Source organism: Sus scrofa, chromosome 9 (genome assembly GCF_000003025.6).
Source record: "Sus scrofa isolate TJ Tabasco breed Duroc chromosome 9, Sscrofa11.1, whole genome shotgun sequence".
NCBI lineage: Eukaryota > Metazoa > Chordata > Mammalia > Artiodactyla > Suidae > Sus > Sus scrofa.
In genome coordinates this window covers 136598362-136618390 of record NC_010451.4, presented here as the reverse complement: position 1 = coordinate 136618390, position 20029 = coordinate 136598362, and the positions used below count along the sequence as shown (strand labels likewise).

The window sequence follows — 20029 nt, the reverse complement described above, 5'->3', positions numbered from 1 at the left end:
CGTGTTAGTGTTTATTTCTGAAAACCCAGAGTTGTTCATCTGTAGGTGTCCCCTTCTTGTGTTGCAGGATGTTAAAGTCTTTAGTGAAGATGGGACGTGCAAAGTGGTGGAGATTCTGGCGGACATGACAGCCAGGGACCTGTGCCAGTTGCTGGTTTATAGAAGTCATTGTGTGGATGACAACAGCTGGACGCTGGTGGAGCACCACCCGCATCTGGGATTAGGTAGGGAGCAACCCCAGGGAGGGGCAGCACCAGGGAGGGAGCAGCACTAGGGAGGGGCAGCACCAGGTGGGGAGCAGCACCAGGGAGGGGCAGCACCAGGGAGGGGCAGCACCAGGTGGGGAGCAGCACCAGGGAGGGGCAGCACCAGGTGGGGAGCAGCACCAGGGAGGGGCAGCACCAGGTGGGGAGCAGCACCAGGGAGGGGCAATGCCTGATGGAGAACAGCACCCTGTGGGGAGCAGCACTGGGTACTTGGTGTGACATCAAGGGAAGACCACCCTCGGCCGACGGTCACTGAGTATCCCCTGCCAGTGTAGGAGGTGGTCTGTGTGTTGTCCTCCTGCCTCTTGTCTTTCTCCTAAAAATCTCACCTTCCTCCACCCGACTCCTCTCCCCTCTGGTGCTTTCAGAATCTCGCTCTTGGATGGTTGAAGCAGGGGTTCCCAAGGGCTCAGACACTAAAGCAGGGTCTCTGATTCAGCAGGAGGTCTGGGCGGTGAGAGACATGGGGGCTCCCTGCACACTTGTGGAGGGGCCCTGGGCCGGTTCTGGCATCACCACAGAGCAGATTCTCCCCCCGACGGGCCAGGGCCAGGCGGCCACAGCGACAGCCTGCAGGAGGGCACGGGGAGGCCCCCAGGCATGGGCGCGGGCCGTAGAGCAGTGTCATCTAAGTTCGAGACTTACACACTGGCTCTGCGTGGTTCAGGACAGCAAGAGAGCATTTTGGAACGTGTACCATTCGCAGACCTTACTGAGGTCTTTTTGCTTTGTTTTGCTTAGGTGGTTTATTTTAAGTAAAGAAGCTTTTCAGACTTCGATGTAAATTTTTACTGGATTACATACGATGCATACAAAATCATAGGCACATATTTAAAACCAGGATTTTCTCTAAATCAGTAATTATATTTTCTTCCATGTCCAGAAGGAGAGAAAAACGACACAGCTCGCAAACGTCTTCCTATAGGTTTTCTCATAACCTTTGTAGAAAGACTAGTAAATTGAAATTAAATCTGGTCCCTTCACTAAATAGCATTCTTGCAACTCACACTGTACAGTCTAAGCCTACAGAATACGAGGCATATTTGGGTGGGCCTTGCTTGAAGACTTGTGTTCTAGCCGCCCTAGGAAACACCTTCTGATTTCTTTCCCATCACTGTGGATCTGCAGGGTACTTGTGTGTCAACAGAGGCTGTCCCCTTTGTCGCCAGCGGCCTCCTCCCGCGGGTACATTAAGTAGTGCCACAGTGCAGTGACCAGTAACACCACTGCTCGGTGGAAACTGGCTGGCAAGCTCCAGTGCGGGACATCCATGAGTGACCCCTAGAGGTCCTGGGGCCACCAGAAGTGCCTCTTGACATGCAAGTAATTTGGAAGTTAAAATAGTTTGAACCTTGGAGTTCCGTCGTGGCTCAGCAGAAATGAATCTAACAAGCATCCATGAGGACTGAGGTTCAATCCCTGGCCCCACTCAGTGGGTTGAGGATCTGGCATTGCCATGAGCTGTGGTGTAGGTCGCAGATGCAGCTCGGATCCTGAGTTGCTGTGGCTGTGGTGTAGCCGGCAGCTACAGCTCCGATTCGACCCCTAGCCTGGGAACCTCCATGTGCTGAAGGCGTGGCCATAAAAAAAAAAGTCAGAACCTTGCAGTTTGTATGTGCACATACACACACACACACACGTGCTTATATAGGCCCTCACACACACATGTATATGATTAATTTAAAAAATGCATCAGCATAGTTGGACCCAAGTTTAATGAATATTGCTGAAGGCTTACTCAAAAGTCTGTGCATTTAATTTGAGAGAAACGATGGAAGAAGCTTCTGCAGCTGTTGTAATACCTGCGATGCGTGAAAACAGCAGAGAACACGTGAAACAGGAGCCGATACCTAGAACACTGCCTAAGGAAGCTTCGTTCAAGTAGCGCTTGATTTCTTGAATGTCACAGAGTAGAGAAGAAACTGGACACGTTAACCTCGGGAAGGGCTCAGCTGCGCGAAGTCCAGTGTCTTCCGAGGAAGCCACAGGGGCAATGCGAGCCGCGCACGCAGTGTCCGGGCTGTGCTCGTCTTTGTTCCTTCTCCTCTTCACAGACGGATTCATGCAGGCCCCTTCGGGGGATGGGAGGTGGTTATAAAACCCAGAGAAAAGGGGCAGAAGAAGAGCAAGTGGAACGGTGGGAAAGTGAAAAAGAACATCGGGATCAAATTTCGGATCCTGTTTAACCTAGAAATCTGGGAGCTGAGGGGCGGTGCCCTGACATCCCCTCGGAAGCGTCTTCCTCACCTTCTGCCACCGGCTCCCTTCTCGTGAGCAGCACAGGGACGCGCTGGCTTCCGTGGAGGGCTGGGCAGGTGTCGGAGCCGAGCCACGCCGCCCCTCAGGTCAGCGCCTGGGGCACCAGACCGCCGCCGCCGCTCGGAAGGGCTTCACCGCACCCCCGCCCTCCGTGTGCCCTGCCCATTCGTCCCGATCCACGCCTGACATGGAATTCTTTTTCATTCAGGTTGTTATAGGCGAGAATCCCCTCCCCTCCACTGTCCACTGGTGTTTCGTGGCCAGACACCAGGAGTGGGGAAAAGGCAGGCCCCGGACCCTGTTCAGACCCCCCGTGGGCAGGGCTTTGGGGGCGCCGCTCCCAGGAGCACAGGTGTGGTGGCATAAACCGCTTGGGTAGGGTGGGCAGTGTCCTCTGACGGGCAGTGTTCCGGGCATGTTCCTGGGTCCTGGCACACACGTCTGCCACTCCCTGTTCTCAGGGCAGAGCCAGCAGCCCACCCCCCCACCCCGCCCCCCGTCACTGATCCTCCCTTTAGGAAGTCCCTGTCCCATGGGGTGTGTGTTGGGGCTGCTCCCGGGACCTGCACACAATCGAGGCTGCTGGCTCAGGCCAGAGGGAGAGATGCTTGTGGTGGTTCCCCCAGTAATGGGGGGGGGGCGCCTGCCTCGCCTGGCAGCTTTGGAGTCTGTGCAGAGCTTCAGAATTTGAGGGTTTTCAAGCACAGATACTGCGCTGATCCTTGCAGCTAAGATGCTACACCTTAACGCTGTTAATCCTTTCACACCCAGAAGGGATTTGGGAGGTGGGGGCAGCTCCCAAGACAGCCATTCTGAGGTGGCTTCCTTTCCCCCAGCAGGAGGGCTGCAGCCCCAAAGGTGCCCATGGGGCAAGAGCGTCTCACTCACGGAGGGGCAGGAACGGTGGCAGCTGCCAGCCTGGCAGGCCGCGTCTCTGGCTGGCAGGGCCCTCTCTGACCACGCTGGCTGCCAGAGCCAGTTCCGGTGGCCCTCCTGGTACCCCCTGCCGGCTCCAGTGGTCCTGGTCCTGGACCCCTCGGTGGTTTGAAAGGTTGGGCAGAGTCCTTGGCGGTCCCCATCTCAGGTCACCACGCGTCCGTGTGCCGAGCCCCCGCCTGAGCGTGTACCTTTCCTGGTCTCCAGCTGTCAGGGGGCTTCCAGGTCCCACCTGATGAGGATATTTCGGCCTTGGTGTCTTGTGTTGGCCCTCAGACGTGGCAGCACCGTCCCCAGCCAGTGCCCCCGGACAGCCCAGAGTCCCACCCGGAGGGGCCGAGAGGCGCCGTCACTTTGGGAAGCGCTGCCCTGCTGTCTGCCTCAAGCAGGTGTGCAGGTCTGGAGGGCTTTGCTCCAGCCAGGACGCCCTCACACGCAGAGGACCGAGGGCTGTTAAACAACCAGCCTGCAGTGCCTCAAGTTCACAGACTTTTTTAGAAGAATTTCAAGAAACAGGAACTTTGGTGTGAAAACCGCATCTTGGTGCCCCTGTGAACTTGAAGGTGGGCCGGCACGTCCCCTCCACCCTTGGGGTACAGGGTCCCTCCCTGCAGGCCCCGCATCAGGACAGGTGAGCAGGAGAGGCTGGAGCGGAAGTGAGCCTGGAGCCCCGGAAAGAGAAGCGGGTCACAGCCAGGTCCTGTGGCTGAAGGATCTGGGACGTCTGTTGTGTGACTTGGGATGAAAGACCTCGGCGGAGGCAGGAGCCCCTTCTTGGGCTGCTCACTGGTCGGGTGAGGAGGGCGCGGCGGCTGCCCTGTGCTGTCCCGGGCACATGCAGACCCTGATGTGGGCAGGTGTCGACGGGTCCAGGGACAGGCAGCTGTCCACATTCAGCCTTGGCACTCGGGGCCACCCTTGCAGGCCGCTCCTTCTCCGTCTTGTCTCCGTGTGTGTTAGCGCTGAAAGGCACCAAAGGGACTCCTTTGGCCGCTCAGGTAGACAGCAAGCCAGCGGGCTGCTTATCAGGGGATGCAGAAGCCAGGGTGTTTTCGGAGCGCTGGTCCTTGAGCCCATGATGCTCTCACACCGGCCGGAGCGGGGAGCGTCCTGGGTGCTGTTGCAACTGCAGGCCCGTCTCTGCCACATGGGCCCTGCCGGGTGGTGGGGGGCTGTGAGGAGCTGGGGCAGGGGGTGCTGACGCCTCAGCCTGCCTTCGTTACGCCGGCCGGGGGCCCCCGTCAAGCCGGTGGACACCTGCCCCGTCCCGACTGAGTGGCCCCTGCCTCCCCCCCATTGATTTCTCCTTACCTGGTATAAAGATAAAGTCTATAAAACAACCACCAGCAGGTTATTGGGTTGGTTTTTTTCCCCTTATAACTACAGAAATACTTTTCTCTGAATAAAAATCTCGAGGAAGGGCCCTTGTTTGACATGAATGACGCTGCTCCGTGTTGGGAGCAGACACAGCTGTTGCAGGGGCTCTCGGGTTGCGCCTCCGCTCCTGTCCGGGAGGCAGGGCAGGGTCTGGTTCCGGAATTGCTGGCCGGTTGCCCCCGCAGTCAGGGGCCAGTGGACCTGCCCGTGGGTCACAGGAGGTGTCAGGCCTGGCCCTTCCTGGGGTGCCTGAGCTTCCTGTCTGTCTGGGGAGGAGACTTGGGCTTGACCCATGTCTGTCTTTACTGCGGAATCTGTGTGCCGACGTGACCGCTCAGCCCAGTGCCCCGGTGACCGCGTCCTCTGTCGGCAGGGTTTCTCCCACGTACCGAGACGGCTTTGACTTAGAAATCCTTTCGGTCCTTCCTTGGGGACGACACTTTCTGGGGGTTCGGCCCTGGCCGCATGAGTGGAGGTGGCGGCTTGGAGGGCCGACCCGGCCTTCTGTGTCAGTTTCGTGGCCTCTCCTTCTCTGCCATGTGGGTGTCGGTTCGCACACACTGGGGCTGCTCCTGTGGTTGACCCCTTTGTGGAGCACAGTGAGTTCCCCGCTGCCCGTCAGAGCAGCTCGAGGGAGATGGGCGTGCGGCTCCTGCGCCACGTGGAGCCAGACCCGTCCCAGGGCGATGGTGCCGCACGTTCCTGCACTGAAGTGTGTGTGTGTGCGCGCACGCGTGTGCACACGCACAAGTGCTGTGCCACGTGTGTGTCCTTCCCAACCACGCAGTCCAGCCCCAGGACGTGTGTGTGGCCTGGACTCTAGCTCACAGATGGGTGCGGGCACGGGCCGCCTGGGGGTTGCCCACCTGCATCCCCGTTCGCTCTCCCCCCTTTCAGGCAACTAACTGAGTTTCATGAAACCCAAGCCTTTCTGTCTCTGCCGCCCCTCTGCCCACCCACCGGGCATCCTCCTCCCTCGCCCACAGCCCTCCCGCTGTTCTTCCTCTTAGGCTGTTTTCCCAGCGGGTAGAGTCCCTGTTCTTTACAAGAGTTGAAATTTCTTAATTTGAAGGCAAAAGCGTTTCCCAAGAGTCTTTACCGACTCCTCAAACCAAATGGTGCCAAGTGGAGATGGCAGCAAAGTGAGGACAGACCCGAGGGCCTCCCGCTGTGGGTCCTGAGACGCGGGTGTGCGCCTCTTAGCCCTGGAGACAGGTTTCAGCTGCTTTCGGCTCTTGAGCTCCTCTGCGCTCTCGGTGGTCAGAGGAGCCGCAGGTCCGCCGGGCTCTGTGAGGCTCCGCGGAGGTTCTGCCCGGCTCACCTCACCCGAGCCTCTCTCTGCAGAAAGGGGCCTGGAAGACCACGAGCGGGTGACCCAGGTGCAGCACACGCTGGCGAGCGAAAGCAAATTTTTATTCCGGAAGAATTACGCGAAATATGAGTTTTTCAAAAATCCCACGGTGAGTCTTCCCTCTTTGGCTTGGGGTTTGGAACTCCTGAGATCCTGCAGTTTATCCTGGGGTTTCATGGGAGCAGATCATAAAATCACTGTGCAGGAAGCGGGAGGGGGCAGGAGGCGGCCAGGATCTGAGCTGCTGTTTAATGAAGCCGTCCCGGCCCGAAACTCCTCTCTGACACTCAGCTAGTGGCTTTGTCCTGCCCAGAGGTGACCATGGGGAAGGGGGTCAGTCTCTACATGGGGGAGGGGCAGGCTTTTCCAGTTATTTTAAAAGGTCATGAATTCGGAGCAACTTGGGCAGATGCTCCGTAAAATAAAAACTCGTGTTTCTCTGCAAATAACAGGTATTATTTGGGGATTACTTATGGAGGGATACCAACGTCCAGGCATGCTGAGCTCTGGTCTCCTTGATTTCTTTCTTTTTTTTTTTTTTTTTTCCCTCCTGTTTCTGGGAGGTGGGCACCTGCCCTGTGAAGGATCAGGGTTGGGAGCCCCATTTGGGCCGTGGCAGGAACCCTGATCTTCATCCTGAGACACAACAGCAGCGACGCGGGGGGACGAGCTGTTGTCCACCTCTGGTTCCGAGAGTCTGGCTGCTGTTCTTACTAAAAGGAAGAGATTTGGTAACTGCTTGGGGAGCACACCGGGAAAAGCCTCTTGACGTCCCTGTGCACGGCTCCCGGTTTCGGAGTCCTTTTCCTCCTGCCAAGCACTGTGTCCCTGAGTTTGGCCGAGTGCCAGCCTTGTCTGCTTGGTGCACTGGCCGCGTGATGCCCAGTGGACATAACGGATGCCCCAGACTTGATCCAGTGTTTGAGGAAAGATGCAGCTGAGTGAAGGAGGCGTTTCCATCGTGTGGTAAAGGACTAAAAAGACTGCTTTTTAAATAGAAATGGTACACAGTTGTAGTGTTTTAGGACTGGCATACCTGCAAGTTTGCTTTTCGCCACTCGTAAGCTAACCTTGAACCCCTCCGTTTTCCCGTGTCCTAGAATTTCTTCCCCGAACAGATGGTTACCTGGTGCCAGCAGTCCAACGGCAGTCAGACCCAGCTTTTGCAGGTACTGGGCTGGGAGGGGCTTCTGCCGCAGTCTCTGCATAGATGGTTCTTCAGCTGCGTTGGGCTGGGTCCCCGGTGCATTCTTACTCACTTATGAGCCTTGGCTTCTCGTGGAGTTTAGAGTAACCAGAAACAAGTGCTGACTGGGGAAAGCTGTGTGTAGCCAGGCTGCTTCAGAGCGAAACAAGCACTTATTAGCAGGATAAACTTCCTCCGACTGAGAGGCCATGGGAGCCGGAGGGCGGGATGGGGCAGCCACAGCTCCCGTGTTCTCTGTGCACGCCCCCATCTGCCAGCCTGAGTCCCTGGAAATCGCTATAGAAATTCTGGGTCCACTTCATGGTGAAAAATGACTGGGTGGGCATAAATCTTTTAAAAGTAGCTGACTCTTCTCTAAAAGCCAGGGCACCTGTCTTAATTGTTTCTGTGCTTTTTAAGTCTGTTCCAACTAAACTCAGCCATCCCCTGCCCCACTGGGGAAGGGCCTCCGGGTGCCTCCTGGGCTCCTTGCTGACTCGTGCTCTTCCTGGGAAGTCAGGCTGTGACTCTGCACCCCTAAAATGTGTCCTTAACAGTGTGTTACATGGAGAATTAACCATTCACCAAGGTACCCGGCACTTTCCAGGTGGCACCTAAACTAGAGAAAAGTCCTGCAAGGTACTGCCACGGGTTCTGCCCTGAGCCCTGCCTCGCCTGCTGTGTTGCTGCCTCCGGAGCTCAGCGTCTCAGTGCTCGGCCTGGTGGGCTCTTCCGGAAAGCCCCCAGACCAGAGCACCTGTCTGCTCGGGGCGAGAGCTGTCGGTGCTTGGGTACCGCAGCCTGTGCAGTGGCTCCTGCTCTTCAGGTGCCTCCCGGAGGCAGCCTGGGGCCTGGCGAACATGCATGGTGACCCCAGGAGCACGGCCTCAGGGGCATCAGGACCTGCCACATGGCCCTTGCCCCTGTGGGAGGAGCTGTGTCCCTCTCGGTCATGCAGAGGACCCCAGGGTCCTCCCCCAGCCTTGCTGGCCCACCTGGACCTGAAGAAAGACGTGCTGCCGGTGGGAGCTGGGGACAGTGGGCCATCGCCAGGCATTGTTCCTCCAGGTACCCAGCCTGCTCTGGAGGGCACGTGGTCAGCCAGATGCTTGCTCCCAGCCCACTGTGCCCCTGATCAGTGCTGCTGGCACTTCTGAGGACCAGACGGAAGGCTTTACAGAAAGCCAGAGTAAAGGGCAGGGTCCTTAAATGTACCGTCTCATTAGAAGATTTATGGCTTCGTGGTTTCTCTCAGCATTAGCTCCTTTTGCTTGGGTGCGATTAAATACTAATTATGTTTTAGGCAACAGCCATCTACATGGGATTTTTAAGCCTTTTGAAAGGAAAAATACAATTTGAAAACACTCTGACCCAAAAAGAGTATTTTAGTAATGAATACAACGGTCCAGTGTCAGTGATGCTGGTAGCACAGCTGCTTTAATAATTTTGTATGAGCATTACCTGACTTTTAAAATATGCCCTTCAACAGAATTTTCTGAACTCCAGTAGTTGTCCTGAGATTCAAGGGTTTTTGCACGTGAAGGAGCTGGGAAGGAAATCGTGGAAGAAGCTGTACGTGTGTTTGCGGAGATCAGGCCTCTACTGCTCCACGAAGGGCGCTTCGAAGGTGAGATGAAACACAGCGGGACCGCCAGTGCCGCCAGGCTGGGGGCGCTCAGGGTGAACGTGGGCTTTGTTTTAAATGCGCCTTGGAAAGGGAATGGGTGTGTTACACGTATAACTGCCCCACTTCGTTGTACAGCAATTATCACACCATCATAAATCAACTCTAGTGAAACTTTTTAAAAAAATGAAAAAAGAGAAATAAATAAAATAACATGCACCTTGGGCTCCTCCTAGCTCATGCCATTAAACTAAACTCAGAGTTCCTGGTACACAGCCCTGCCTGGCAAACTAGAAGTTCTAACACAGCCCCAGGGCGGTGTCGCTCCCCCATCCCCCAGCTGGCCAGCCGGCTCCTCCTGCGGGCTGGGAGCAGAGCCTCCTGGCTGCCTGAGTCCCTTGGAAGATGCTGGCTTAGTTTCCATAATTTGGGAATTGGCATCTAAGCCGTAAGGATATTTGATAGATTTTTGCCACGCTAATGCCAATCTAATACATGTTGTTGTAGCTATTTTACGGAATAAATTGCAGTTTTGTGTGTTTCCCCAGTGGGAAGAGGAGGTGAGGGAGGGAAACAGCCTGTCGGCCTCCAGGGAGAGTTGGGGTGCTGCAGGCTTGTCTGGCCGGGTCTCCTGGTGGCTTTGCACCACTGACCTACTCCTTCCTGTCAAGTCCAAGTGCCTGCCCTGGGGGCGTAATCAGCAGACCCTGGCCACGCACTTAGCATCCAAGAGCTGCGGTCTCTTCTGTACCTGCAGAGGACAAAGAAGAAGGGGACCCCAGGCGAAGGTGCTGGCCTGGCATCCGGGGCCCTGGGGCTGCTCTGGGAAATCCGCCCTGTGGGCTTAAGCGAGAGAAGGGGCGTGGCCCCAGAGAGGGGGCGTGGCCCCAGAGAGAGGGGCGTGGCCACCAGAGGGAAGGGGTGTGGCTGCCAGAAGGGCAGTGAGCTGGAGAGAAGGCGCAGACCAGAGAGGAGGAGCAGGGCCCCAGAGTAGGCACTGCCAGCCTGCCCTCCATCCGCAGATGCAGGTCTTCTCACGGTGGGGAGAGGGTAACCGCCTTATCTCCCAGCCCCATGTGGGGTGTGCTGAACCCGGGGACGTTTGCAGCCTAGAGCAGGAAACAGACATGGGATGGAGCGTTGAGGAGGCCGAGGAGGGGCCAGCTGTGGGTGGGAGCATTGCAGGCACGCCTGGACTCTGCTCGCGCGGCAGGGCCAAGGTGGAGTGGGTCCTGCCTTTGAGCTCTGGCTGCAGATCTTCTCCCGGCTTTCTCTTCGAACATTAGGCTGTGGCGCTTTGACTTGGCAGAGAGTCGCATACGTTGGAACCCTCTTCTGCCTGAGAATTGGGAAGGGGCGGGGGGGTTTGGCGGGGGCTGGAGGAATGTGGTTTTCACTTCGCACTTAGTTTAGGAGATGCTGTAATCCGTGGACTCTCAGAGGGGAGAGGCGTCGGCAGCGCGCCGAGACTGCCCTCTGTTGGCGAAGACGGGGAACACTTGTTCTCTCTGTGCTGGGAAATTCTCCCCGGTACACCTGACCTTCCTTCCTGCAGGAGCCCAGACACTTGCAGCTGCTGGCCGACCTGGAGGACAGCAGCATCTTCTCCCTGATCGCCGGCAGGAAGCAGTACGGCGCCCCCACGGACTACGGCTTCTGCATCAAGGTACCCTACCCGCAGCCCTTCCAGGCTGCACTGTCCCCATCCTGCTGGGCACTTTGGAATTAAGTCAGGGACCTCTCTTGGTTGCTGCTTTTTTTTTTTAAACAGAAACAATTTCATACTGTATTTATTCATCCATATAAAATATTTCTTGTGTGCTTGTGATGTATCCGTCCTTGAATAGCTCAGATGCTCGGGGAAACGCAGAGTCCGTGATGGGCAGTGCCTGTCGCAGGCCTGGCGGCTTAGGGACCCCCTGCCTGTCACCTGGGTGGGCTCCAGTGACACTTCACTACTAAGTGAGCTGATGCCTTCTGTGTGGACTCTAGTCTCTGGGACAGGAGGCCAGGGGTGACCAAAGCACTGCCCTCCCTCTGCACACGTGGAAGGGCACATGCTCACACGTAGGCTCACACATGCACACATGCGCGCACACACCCCTGTGGGGACACACACACATGTGCACGCCTACACACAGGTGTGCACGCACACACAGCCTTCTCTGGCGGGCTCACTCCTCTCCCCAGTGAGGCTGTGGTGATGCCTGTCCTTACGACTCTCGGAGCAGATTTCACGGACTGCCCACGCTGCACCAGACGCCCTGCTAGGCCTTCCACCCCAGCCTTCTTCCTGAGTCTTCCCAGGGCCTTACAGGGCCGGAACTGAGCAGCCCCCTGCCCACATCCAGCAGTCAGTAAGCAAACCCAGAGTCTCCAGCCGGGCTCACTTCTGAGCCCGACAAGGAGGCAGGCCCAGGGAGCCCATTCCTTCCCAAAATACCGTTTTCTGCTTCATTCAATGAAGCTTCTCTGGGTAACAACAGGAGCTGACCTCAAACCAGCTGAAGGCCGAGGTGCACGGGCCGCTGCTGGAAGCCGGCCGCCCCTTCCCTCTGGCCCACGCGCTGTGCTCTTCCTCTGCAGGCCTGCAGTCTCTTTCTCCCACCGTCTGGGCCGCAGGAGGGGTTGTTGTCCAGGGCCCCCTCTCCCCACTCCAGATTCCCGAGGGGGCGAGCTGGGCCAGTGTCCACCCCAGCACCGCCTCTCAGGGGTGGGATCGGAGGGTCGCCATGGCGACCCAGCCACGCAAAAGCCTCGAGTTCTCGGTCCCTTCTGTCTCTGGGCTCCTGCCAGGCCCGTGACCCCGCTCAGCTCCGCGGCTCAACCGCTTCAGTACCTCCTCTGGGCGACGTCAGTGTCACCCTGGGCCTTTGGACAGGGTCGTCCCTGGGACCCCCAGATGCTCTATGAGCCCTGAGCCCGGGGGCCTCTCCCCCAACCGGCTCCGCACCCCACCCCCTGGCCTTGCGGTGGTGGCCTCCTCGTCCTTCCTGGGAGGCGACGGAAGGGCCGGCCTTCCCTCCTGGAATCAGTGTTTTCCGCGCAGAGTTCCCCGCCCTCGTCCCCATCACACCCCCGCCTTGATGGCTGGCTTTCCCTGCTCAGCTCCCGAGACCCCCTGTGGGAGGGCGGCTGGCCACCCAGTCGAAGCATAAGGGGCTACATCCACCCAGGGCCCGTCCGCCCTCAGAGCCGTGACGACACTCACGGCAGGTGTGTGCACCCCTGCGCGTGCTGTCCGGGTGCCTGGCGGGTCGTGCAGTGTGCGGGACCCAGCCCTGCCTTCGCGGGACGGGGCGCGTGTCCCGATGCCCCGCGACACTCACGGGCCTTCCTCCTCTCCCTCCTTTAGCCCAACAGGGTCAGGACCGAGGCCAAAGAGCTGCGCTTGCTCTGCGCCGAGGACGAGCAGAGCCGGACGTGCTGGATGACGGCCTTCAGGCTCCTCAAGGTCAGTGCCCCGCGGTCAGTGTGTGTGTGCGCACCTGTGTGTCAGCTCTGCGGTCACAGCACACGTCAGCCCTGGGGTCACAGCGTGCGCGTGTGTGTGCGCGTGCACACCCCGTGGTCACCGTGTGTGGGTCAGCCCTGTGGTCACTGGGAGCCTCAGCTCTGTGGTCACAGCACACGTCGGCCCCACGGTCACAGTGGCATCCGTGCACATCCCTCATGGAAGATGCCTGTCACTCTCCCATGTTTTGTCACCGGGCTGTAGTAACCGAGGGTCCTCACACATTTTTCAGGGTCTCAGAAGCTTCCCACAGAGGCTTTTCGTTAGCGGGGCTGGAGTCAGTTCGTGACCCTGGCACTGTTGGCATTTGGGGCTGGGCAGCGGGCCACGCTGTGCTTTGTAGGGCAGGAGGGACACGGGTGAGTTGTGCGGGTCTCCCTCGGGTCTCGAGGCAAAGGTGGCCCCTGCCAGTAATCCCAAGGGAAACGTCTCTTCTGGACCCCGGCGTGGAGTAGCGCCGGACAGCGACTGCCAGGAGCTGCGAGGTGGTTCGCACGCCCTTGGGTGCTCCGCGCAGAGAAGGGGCTCATCTCCCTTTGATACCCCCAGAAGGTGCCTTTGCACACACACGGCATGTGACTGGAACTCCTGGGAACGTCAAGTCCCCGTGAGGTGCCCTTTCGTTGACAAGACGAACTTGGCTGACGTCGGGTCTGGAGAAGCGTGTTTGCCGAGCTGTGGGCGACATGCTCAGTGGTCCAGGCACCTCCCCGGGCGCCAGCAGGTCCGAGGCTCTAGGCGGCGCCACTTGAGGAGACGGGGAGGCTGAGCTTAGAGGCCGCTGGGAGATGCAGCGGGTGGGGGGGGTCGTCTCGCCCAGCACGTCCGTCACTTTGTTTTACGATTGTCACCGATGCACAGAAGAGAGTTCCAGCGTAGGCGGCACTGTGCTGGGACGGAGGAGAGCGTGCCGTGCGGTGTAGGTACCGCGTGTCGTGGGCTGCTCGTCACAGGCTGGTTCGGGACCCGAACGTCCCTGCTTAGGGACTGCTCCCGAGTTACAGGATGCGCACTCCGAGGGCTCCTGCCGCTGGAAGAGGAGCAGGCCTCCCTCGGGGCTCTGCGGTGGGAGACTGTCCAGGGCCTGCTAGCGACAATACCAAAGCAACGTGCAGAACAGCACGTAGGGGTCCACCGCATTTGGAGGCGGCGGGGAATGGAAGCGCCTGTTTAGATGTGCGGGCACGAGGCTGGTACAGGCGACAGACCCGAAGCCCATGGCATCATGGCCCACATGGCTGCCGGCGTGTGGCAGAGCCAGCACTAGGAACCCAACATTTCGGCTCCAAACTCCGTTTCTAAGACACACATGTCACCCTCCCCTAGAGTCTCCAGGAAGCCCCAGACCCATCCCGTTCTGGAAGTGGTTCCCTTGTCCCGAGCCCTTTGACCTGAGCAAACCACCTGTAGGGGGTGTGGCGGGAGCGTGGCCTTGTCTTGACCAGGAAGGGACGGCAGAGCCCCGGGGTCTCCCATCCCCAGTGGATGACACACGTCACCTCCACACACAGTCGCAGGTCCAGACTGCTCGCCTGGTCCCTCCCAACCCCAGGGGCTGTCGCTTGACTCAGAAGTAGAACCAGGAGTTCCCGCTGCGGCTCAGTGTGTTAAGTACCCGACATAGTGTCCATAAGAATGAGGATTTGATCCCTGGTCTCACTGAGAGGGTGAAAGATCCAGTGTGGCCCCAAGCTGTGGTGTAGGTCGCAGTTGCAGCTCGGACCTGCATTGCTGTGGCTGTGGTATAGGCAGGCAGCTGCAGCTCCCATTCAACCCCTGGCCCAGGAACTTCCATATGCCACAAGTGCAGCCTTAAAAAAAAAAAAAAAAGGCAGAGCCAGAAACCCTTGGCAGGCAGGCCAGTTACTCACACCCATGTGCAGTTTCAGCATTCGTTCAGGTGTCTTTTGCAGCATCTTCAAAGCGCTTGTCTGCCCTGAAGCAGTTGGGAGACCCAGCCCCGCCCCCACCCACCTGCTGTGCCACGTGGTGCCTGAGTCCAGCCACTGCCACCTGGTGTGGACTCACGAACACGGCCACCTGGCTTTGCGCCACCAGACAGGTGGAAATGGGGGAGAGGGTGCATCAGGAGGAAATTCAGGAAGGCGCATAAACCCAGTCATTTCTTTTTAAAATTTTTTTTTGCTTTTTTAGGACTGAACCCACAGTACATGGAAGTTCCCAGGCTAGGGGTCGAATCACAGCTGCAGCTGCCGGCCTACACTGCAGCCACAGCCACGCCAGATCCAAGCAGCCTCTGCAGCCTCCACCACAGCTCATGGCAACGCCGGATCCTTAACCCACTGAGTGAGGCCAGGGATCGAACCTGTGTCCTCATGGATACTGGTCAGGTTCATTTCTGCTGTGCCACAATGGGAACTCCCCCAGTAATTTCTAAAATGGGAAAAGTGAAGCCATACTGTGTGTATCTACCTGCTATTGCATTTTAAGTAGGAAATGCACAATCTTTGTAAAAAGAAGAAACCTTAAAGTTGACCCCCCCAAAAAAAACCACGGAAGGAGAAATTTAACTACATTTTTTTTCTGAAAAAAAAAAAAAGAGTTTCTCTAAGTTTTAAGCAATTTTCAAGCCCTGCACCGTGTGACCTGTAGGAGAACCTAGACCAGCACCTGGGCCACGGTCTCAGTCCCTTCACACTTGAGGGGCTGTGCTGTCCTTAGGGTCCTGATGAGACATGGCCTCAAGTACAGCCTCATATGCCCCCCCAGGCAGCTGGCTGGGTTCCCTCTCCACTGATAGCTGTGGAGTGCTGCTGCATCTCAGGTGTGCACTGCGAGATCCCAGCTCCTCAAGGTACGGCGTATATTTTAAATGCATTTTGCGTGCCTGGAGCTGAGCTCAAAGCACAAATCATTTTTTGACCGTGATCCTCAACCTTCGTACTGTCTTTACACGGAGGGAAACTCAGATTCCCATCTCAGGAGTATAAAGGTCCAAGTTCCCGTTGTGGCTCAGTGGGTTAAGAACTCGACTGGTACCCATGAGGTTGTGGGTTTTCAATCCCTGGCCTCACTCAGTGGGTTAGGGATCCGGCATTGTCACACGCTGCAGCCTAGGTCACAGATGGGGCTTGGATCTGGCGTGGCTGTGGCTGTGGCTGTGGCTGTGGCCTGCAGCTGCAGTTCTGATGCCACCTGAGCTGGGAATTTCCATATGTTGCAGGTGTGCCCATAAAAGGGTGGGGTGGGGATATGAGTAAAAAGGTTAAATGTTGTATTAAATTCCAAGATAAAGAAGTTGGCGTTGTGTTGTTTATGCTTCCACGTGGCTTCTCACACTGACACACGGGGAGGATGCTTCCAGAGCTGGCAGCAGGGACTCTGCACAGCATGGCCACTCTGGTTAACTTGGGAATGTCCCTCTGGTCTCTCTGCACACAAAGCAGGATCCCAGCTGTTGCGTGCTTTGCAAGGGTCCCATTCAGTTAGCTGTGAATCAGAAATGAGAGGCCTAGATTACAAAAGAAGGACAAAGTATTTCTATGGTCAGACTTTCTTCTTTTGCAGCAATGAAAGAAAGTATAAAAGAAAAGGCTGGCCAGACTAAACATTTCTTTAAAACCCATCCAACTGAAATAAAAAAGAAAATACAAGATAATTTATACCGTAGCTTGTGCACAAAGGGTTAATACCTACACCCTATAAAGAGGCTATACAAATAAAACTACCATTCTGAGAGTGCTAGTGTTTGTTAATGGAAAGAAAATATGAATTCATTGTAGTGGCACCGCAGGTAATAAATATTGGAAATGTCTTCTTTAATCATTAAAGCAAAAATAATATTTAAAAACGCTGGAGTTCCCGTCGTGGCGCAGTGGTTAACGAATCCGACTAGGAACCATGAGGTTGCGGGTTCGATCCCTGCCCTCGCATGGTGGGTTAAGGATCCGACGTTGCCATGAGCTGTGGTGTAGGTCGCGGACGCGGTTCGGATCCCGTGTTGCTGTGGCTCTGGCGTAGGCCCGTGGCTATAGCTCCAATTGGACTCCTAGCCTGGGAAGCTCCATATGCTGCAGGAGTGGCCCTAGAAAAGGCAAAAAGATGAAAAAATAAATAAAATAAAATAAAAACACAATGCAAATAAAGCACAATTGTATGCCTATTTAAGAGACAAGCTAGCTGAACACCTCACAGGTCAAGGACAAAACACGGAAAAACAATTTTAAAGATTTTGAAACAGGTAAATATAAAAATATGACAAACTGCAACTGAAGTTGAAATTGAGGCAACTTTTTAGTCTTAAATTTTATTTGAAAAAATAAGGCTTAAAATCAGTGGTCAAAGTATTCCTTTCAAGACATAAAAAGGGAGGTCCTGTCGTGGCGCAGTGGTTAACGAATCCGACTAGGAACCATGAGGTTGCGGGTTCAGTCCCTGCCCTTTGCTCAGTGGGTTAACGATCCGGCGTTGCCGTGAGCTGTGGTGTAGGTTGCAGACGCAGCTCGGATCCCGCGTTGCTGTGTCTCTGGCATAGGCTGGTGACTACAGCTCTGATTCGACCCCTAGCCCGGGAACCTCCATATGCCGTAGGAGCGGCCCAAAGAAATAGCAAAAAGACAAAAAAAAAAAAAAAAAAAAAGAAAGACATTATAAAAAGACGATCAAAATTCGGACTAAAGAAAGAAAAGCGGGAAATATATACATACACACAGACGCACCGGGAATTCAGGGGGTCCCCCAGGCCATCCTCAGCTTCCTTAATTACCAGGTAGGCTAGTTCCTGGGTACTTAGCAAGGCTCAGACTCAGGGTTATGGTCTGTTGCAGCGGGAGGATGCAGAATTAAAACCACCAGTGGGAGAAGGCTCATGAAGGGGTTTCTAGAGCGTTCCAGGCATGGGGTTCTGGTTGTCCTCTGCTCCTGGGGCCATGTGGACAGTGCTGGCTTCTCCTAGCAATGACGTGTGACAGCCAGGGAAGCTGACCGGATCCTTGATGTCTAGAGTATGACACGGGGTTGGCCGTGTAGCCACAGCTGCTTGCAGACACCCCAGAGGCCCAGTGTGATACAGTGTGGCTCCAGGCCCCTCGTAATTCACCTCACCAGCATCGTCTGCACAGCCCGGCTTCAGGCCCCCAGGCAAAGACCCTCTCATCAGGCAGCCCCTCAGGGCTAATAGACTCCCTCCCGGGAGCCAGGGCAAACCTTTCTATGGGCGCAGTTAACCCTTTACTTCATCCATGCACACACACCTCTAGAGGGAGAGGTAGACACCCACGCTTAGGTACGTGTGTGTGTCGTTAGGTGCGCGCCACTGCGGGATGCTTATATCTTCTCAGCATGTTGATCCCTTGGTCCTTCGGAAAGAAGCTTCTTTATCTACAGCCGTCTCCTTGCCTTAGATCTAATCTGTCCGCTCTGGCTGTGGCTCCTCAGCTGCGTCTGGGTGGGCATCTGCGTGGCGTTTCTCTTTCCACATTTCCCCTGCCTTTCTGGACCCTTACTTTTAGGATATAGCTCTAATAATCACGGTTTTTTCCTCCGATTATCTTTTCATTGGAGTGTGTGTTAGGAAGTGTATCATTTAGTATGATTATTCCTACTGTTTGTGCGTCAGTCTTGAATTTGCTGCTTGTTTTCTGTTTATTCTACCTGTCTCATATTCCCTTTTACCTCCGTCTTTGTTTTTTGTTCTATTTGTTTGGCAGGGAGATTCATCAAGTATTTTTAAAAATATTTTTAATGTCTAGGAGTTCCCGTCGTGGCTCAGTGGTTAACAAATCCGACTAGGGACCATGAGGTTGCAGGTTCGATCCCTGGCCTCGCTCAGTGGGTTAAGAATCCTGTGTTGCTGTGGCTGTGGTGTAGGCCGGTGGCTGCAGCTCCGATTCGATCCCTAGCCTGGGAACCTCCATATGCCACGGGAGTGGCCCTAGAAAAGGCAAAAAGACAAAAAAAAAAAAGAAGTTTTAATGTCTATTAACATATCACTTTTGCATTCTCTTATCATGCTTTAGTAGTTACTCTAGATGTCACGGCATCTACACATTTCGTTGATTGTAGTCTGATATAATTTAGTACTTTGACCTCTTCCAGGCCAAGGAGCCTTGGACTCCAGCACCACTTTTTGTTTTTTTGTTTGTTTGTTTTTGGTCACACCCAAAAAAGTTCCCAGTCCAGAGATCAAACCTGTATCCTAGCAGCAATTAAGCTGCTGCAGTGATAATGCTGGATCCCTAACCTGCTGCCACAGGAGAACTCCATTCGTGACCACTTTTGAAATATCTTATCGTGTATTTCAGTTTTCTCTACACTTTAAACCACTCGAGTTTTATGTACTGTGTTTTATTTAATGGCCTCCGTAGCAGCACTCTATTCCTTTCTGCATCTACATTCTTCTCTCTGGGACCAGATCTCCACGCAGCAGCTCTTTTAGAGTGGGCCAGCGGGCAACATAATCTCTCCATTTTTGTTTGTTCGGTGTATTTTAAGTTTTCTTTTATTACTGAAGGAACTTTTCACCCATCACTGAATCCTAGACTAGCAGTTCTTATCTCCTCATTCCACCCTTCCCACTGTCTTCCAACTCACCATTCGTGTTAAAAAGTCGGCTGTGCCTCCTCATTGCTTCTGGTTACTTCCAACATTCTCTCTGTTTTCCATGATGTTCCTGGGTGATTCTGTGTGTTGTGTCTTTATCCCACGCCTAGATTTTGTAGCTTGATGTCTTTTGCTTAGTTTTGGAAAATTCTTGGCCGTTATCTCCTACATATTGCTTCTGACCCATGCTCTCTCCTCCCCTCTCACGAGAGCACAGCTGTGTCAATGTCAGATCTTTTTCCATCATGTTCTAAATACTTTCATTTTAGAAACGAGCGCCTGCTGCAGGGTCTCAAGCCGGAAATGCACTTACATCCGTGAAGGGCTGTGGAAAGGAAGGCGTAGCCCACTTGAGACCTGTGTTTTCTCCTTTTGCCCTTTTTTCTCTTCCATGTGGTTTCAGTGGGCAGTTCCGTCGGGTAGGTTGGGATGTCGGGAGTGTAGGAGGCCTTGCAGGATCCTTGGTGCGTAACACTGCCCAGGGACATGGAGCACGAGCTGCTGAGCTGGTTGGGCAGGGAGCCCGGTGGTTTGGAAGAGCACTGGTTTGGGAACAAGCTTATACATTCAGATCCTGAATCCTTACCGGCTCATCATTACCGTAACCTTGAGCCACTCGCTTCCCTTCTCTGTGTTCAGTTCCTTTGTTTCTAAAACAAGGATAAAGTACATATTTCAGAAAACGGAGAGGAGGAAATAAAATAGCAGCATGAGCACTTAGAACAGAACTCGGCCCCTAGCGACATTCCGTAAAGTCACCTGTGGTTCTCGGCTCATCGTTATCCCGTTGTCCCTGCCCTGCTCAGCCCCTGCCCACCCAGCATCCCAAGAGCCGTCAGCAGGAACCGTCCACGGAGTGGTGGCGGCGGCAGGCCCGAGACAGAGGGCTCTGCTGGGGGTTTGTCCACCAGCCTGTCGGCAGGCCTGCGGGTGCTGCTCCTGTGTGCCCTGGGTT

At 55.4% G+C, this 20029-nt stretch overlaps 1 protein-coding gene across 13 annotated transcripts in view; it reads left to right on the top strand.

Annotated features, from left to right (window-relative positions):
- The window catches only part of GRB10 (growth factor receptor bound protein 10), a 162190-nt gene that overhangs the window by 124162 nt on the left and 17999 nt on the right, over positions 1-20029 (top strand). For all 13 annotated transcript variants that reach the window (XM_021101958.1, XM_021101955.1, XM_021101957.1 and 10 more), the window contains 6 exon segments: positions 68-224; positions 6183-6298; positions 7290-7358; positions 8865-9002; positions 10555-10665; positions 12355-12453. In XM_021101958.1, the coding sequence (XP_020957617.1) occupies positions 68-224; positions 6183-6298; positions 7290-7358; positions 8865-9002; positions 10555-10665; positions 12355-12453 (690 nt within the window).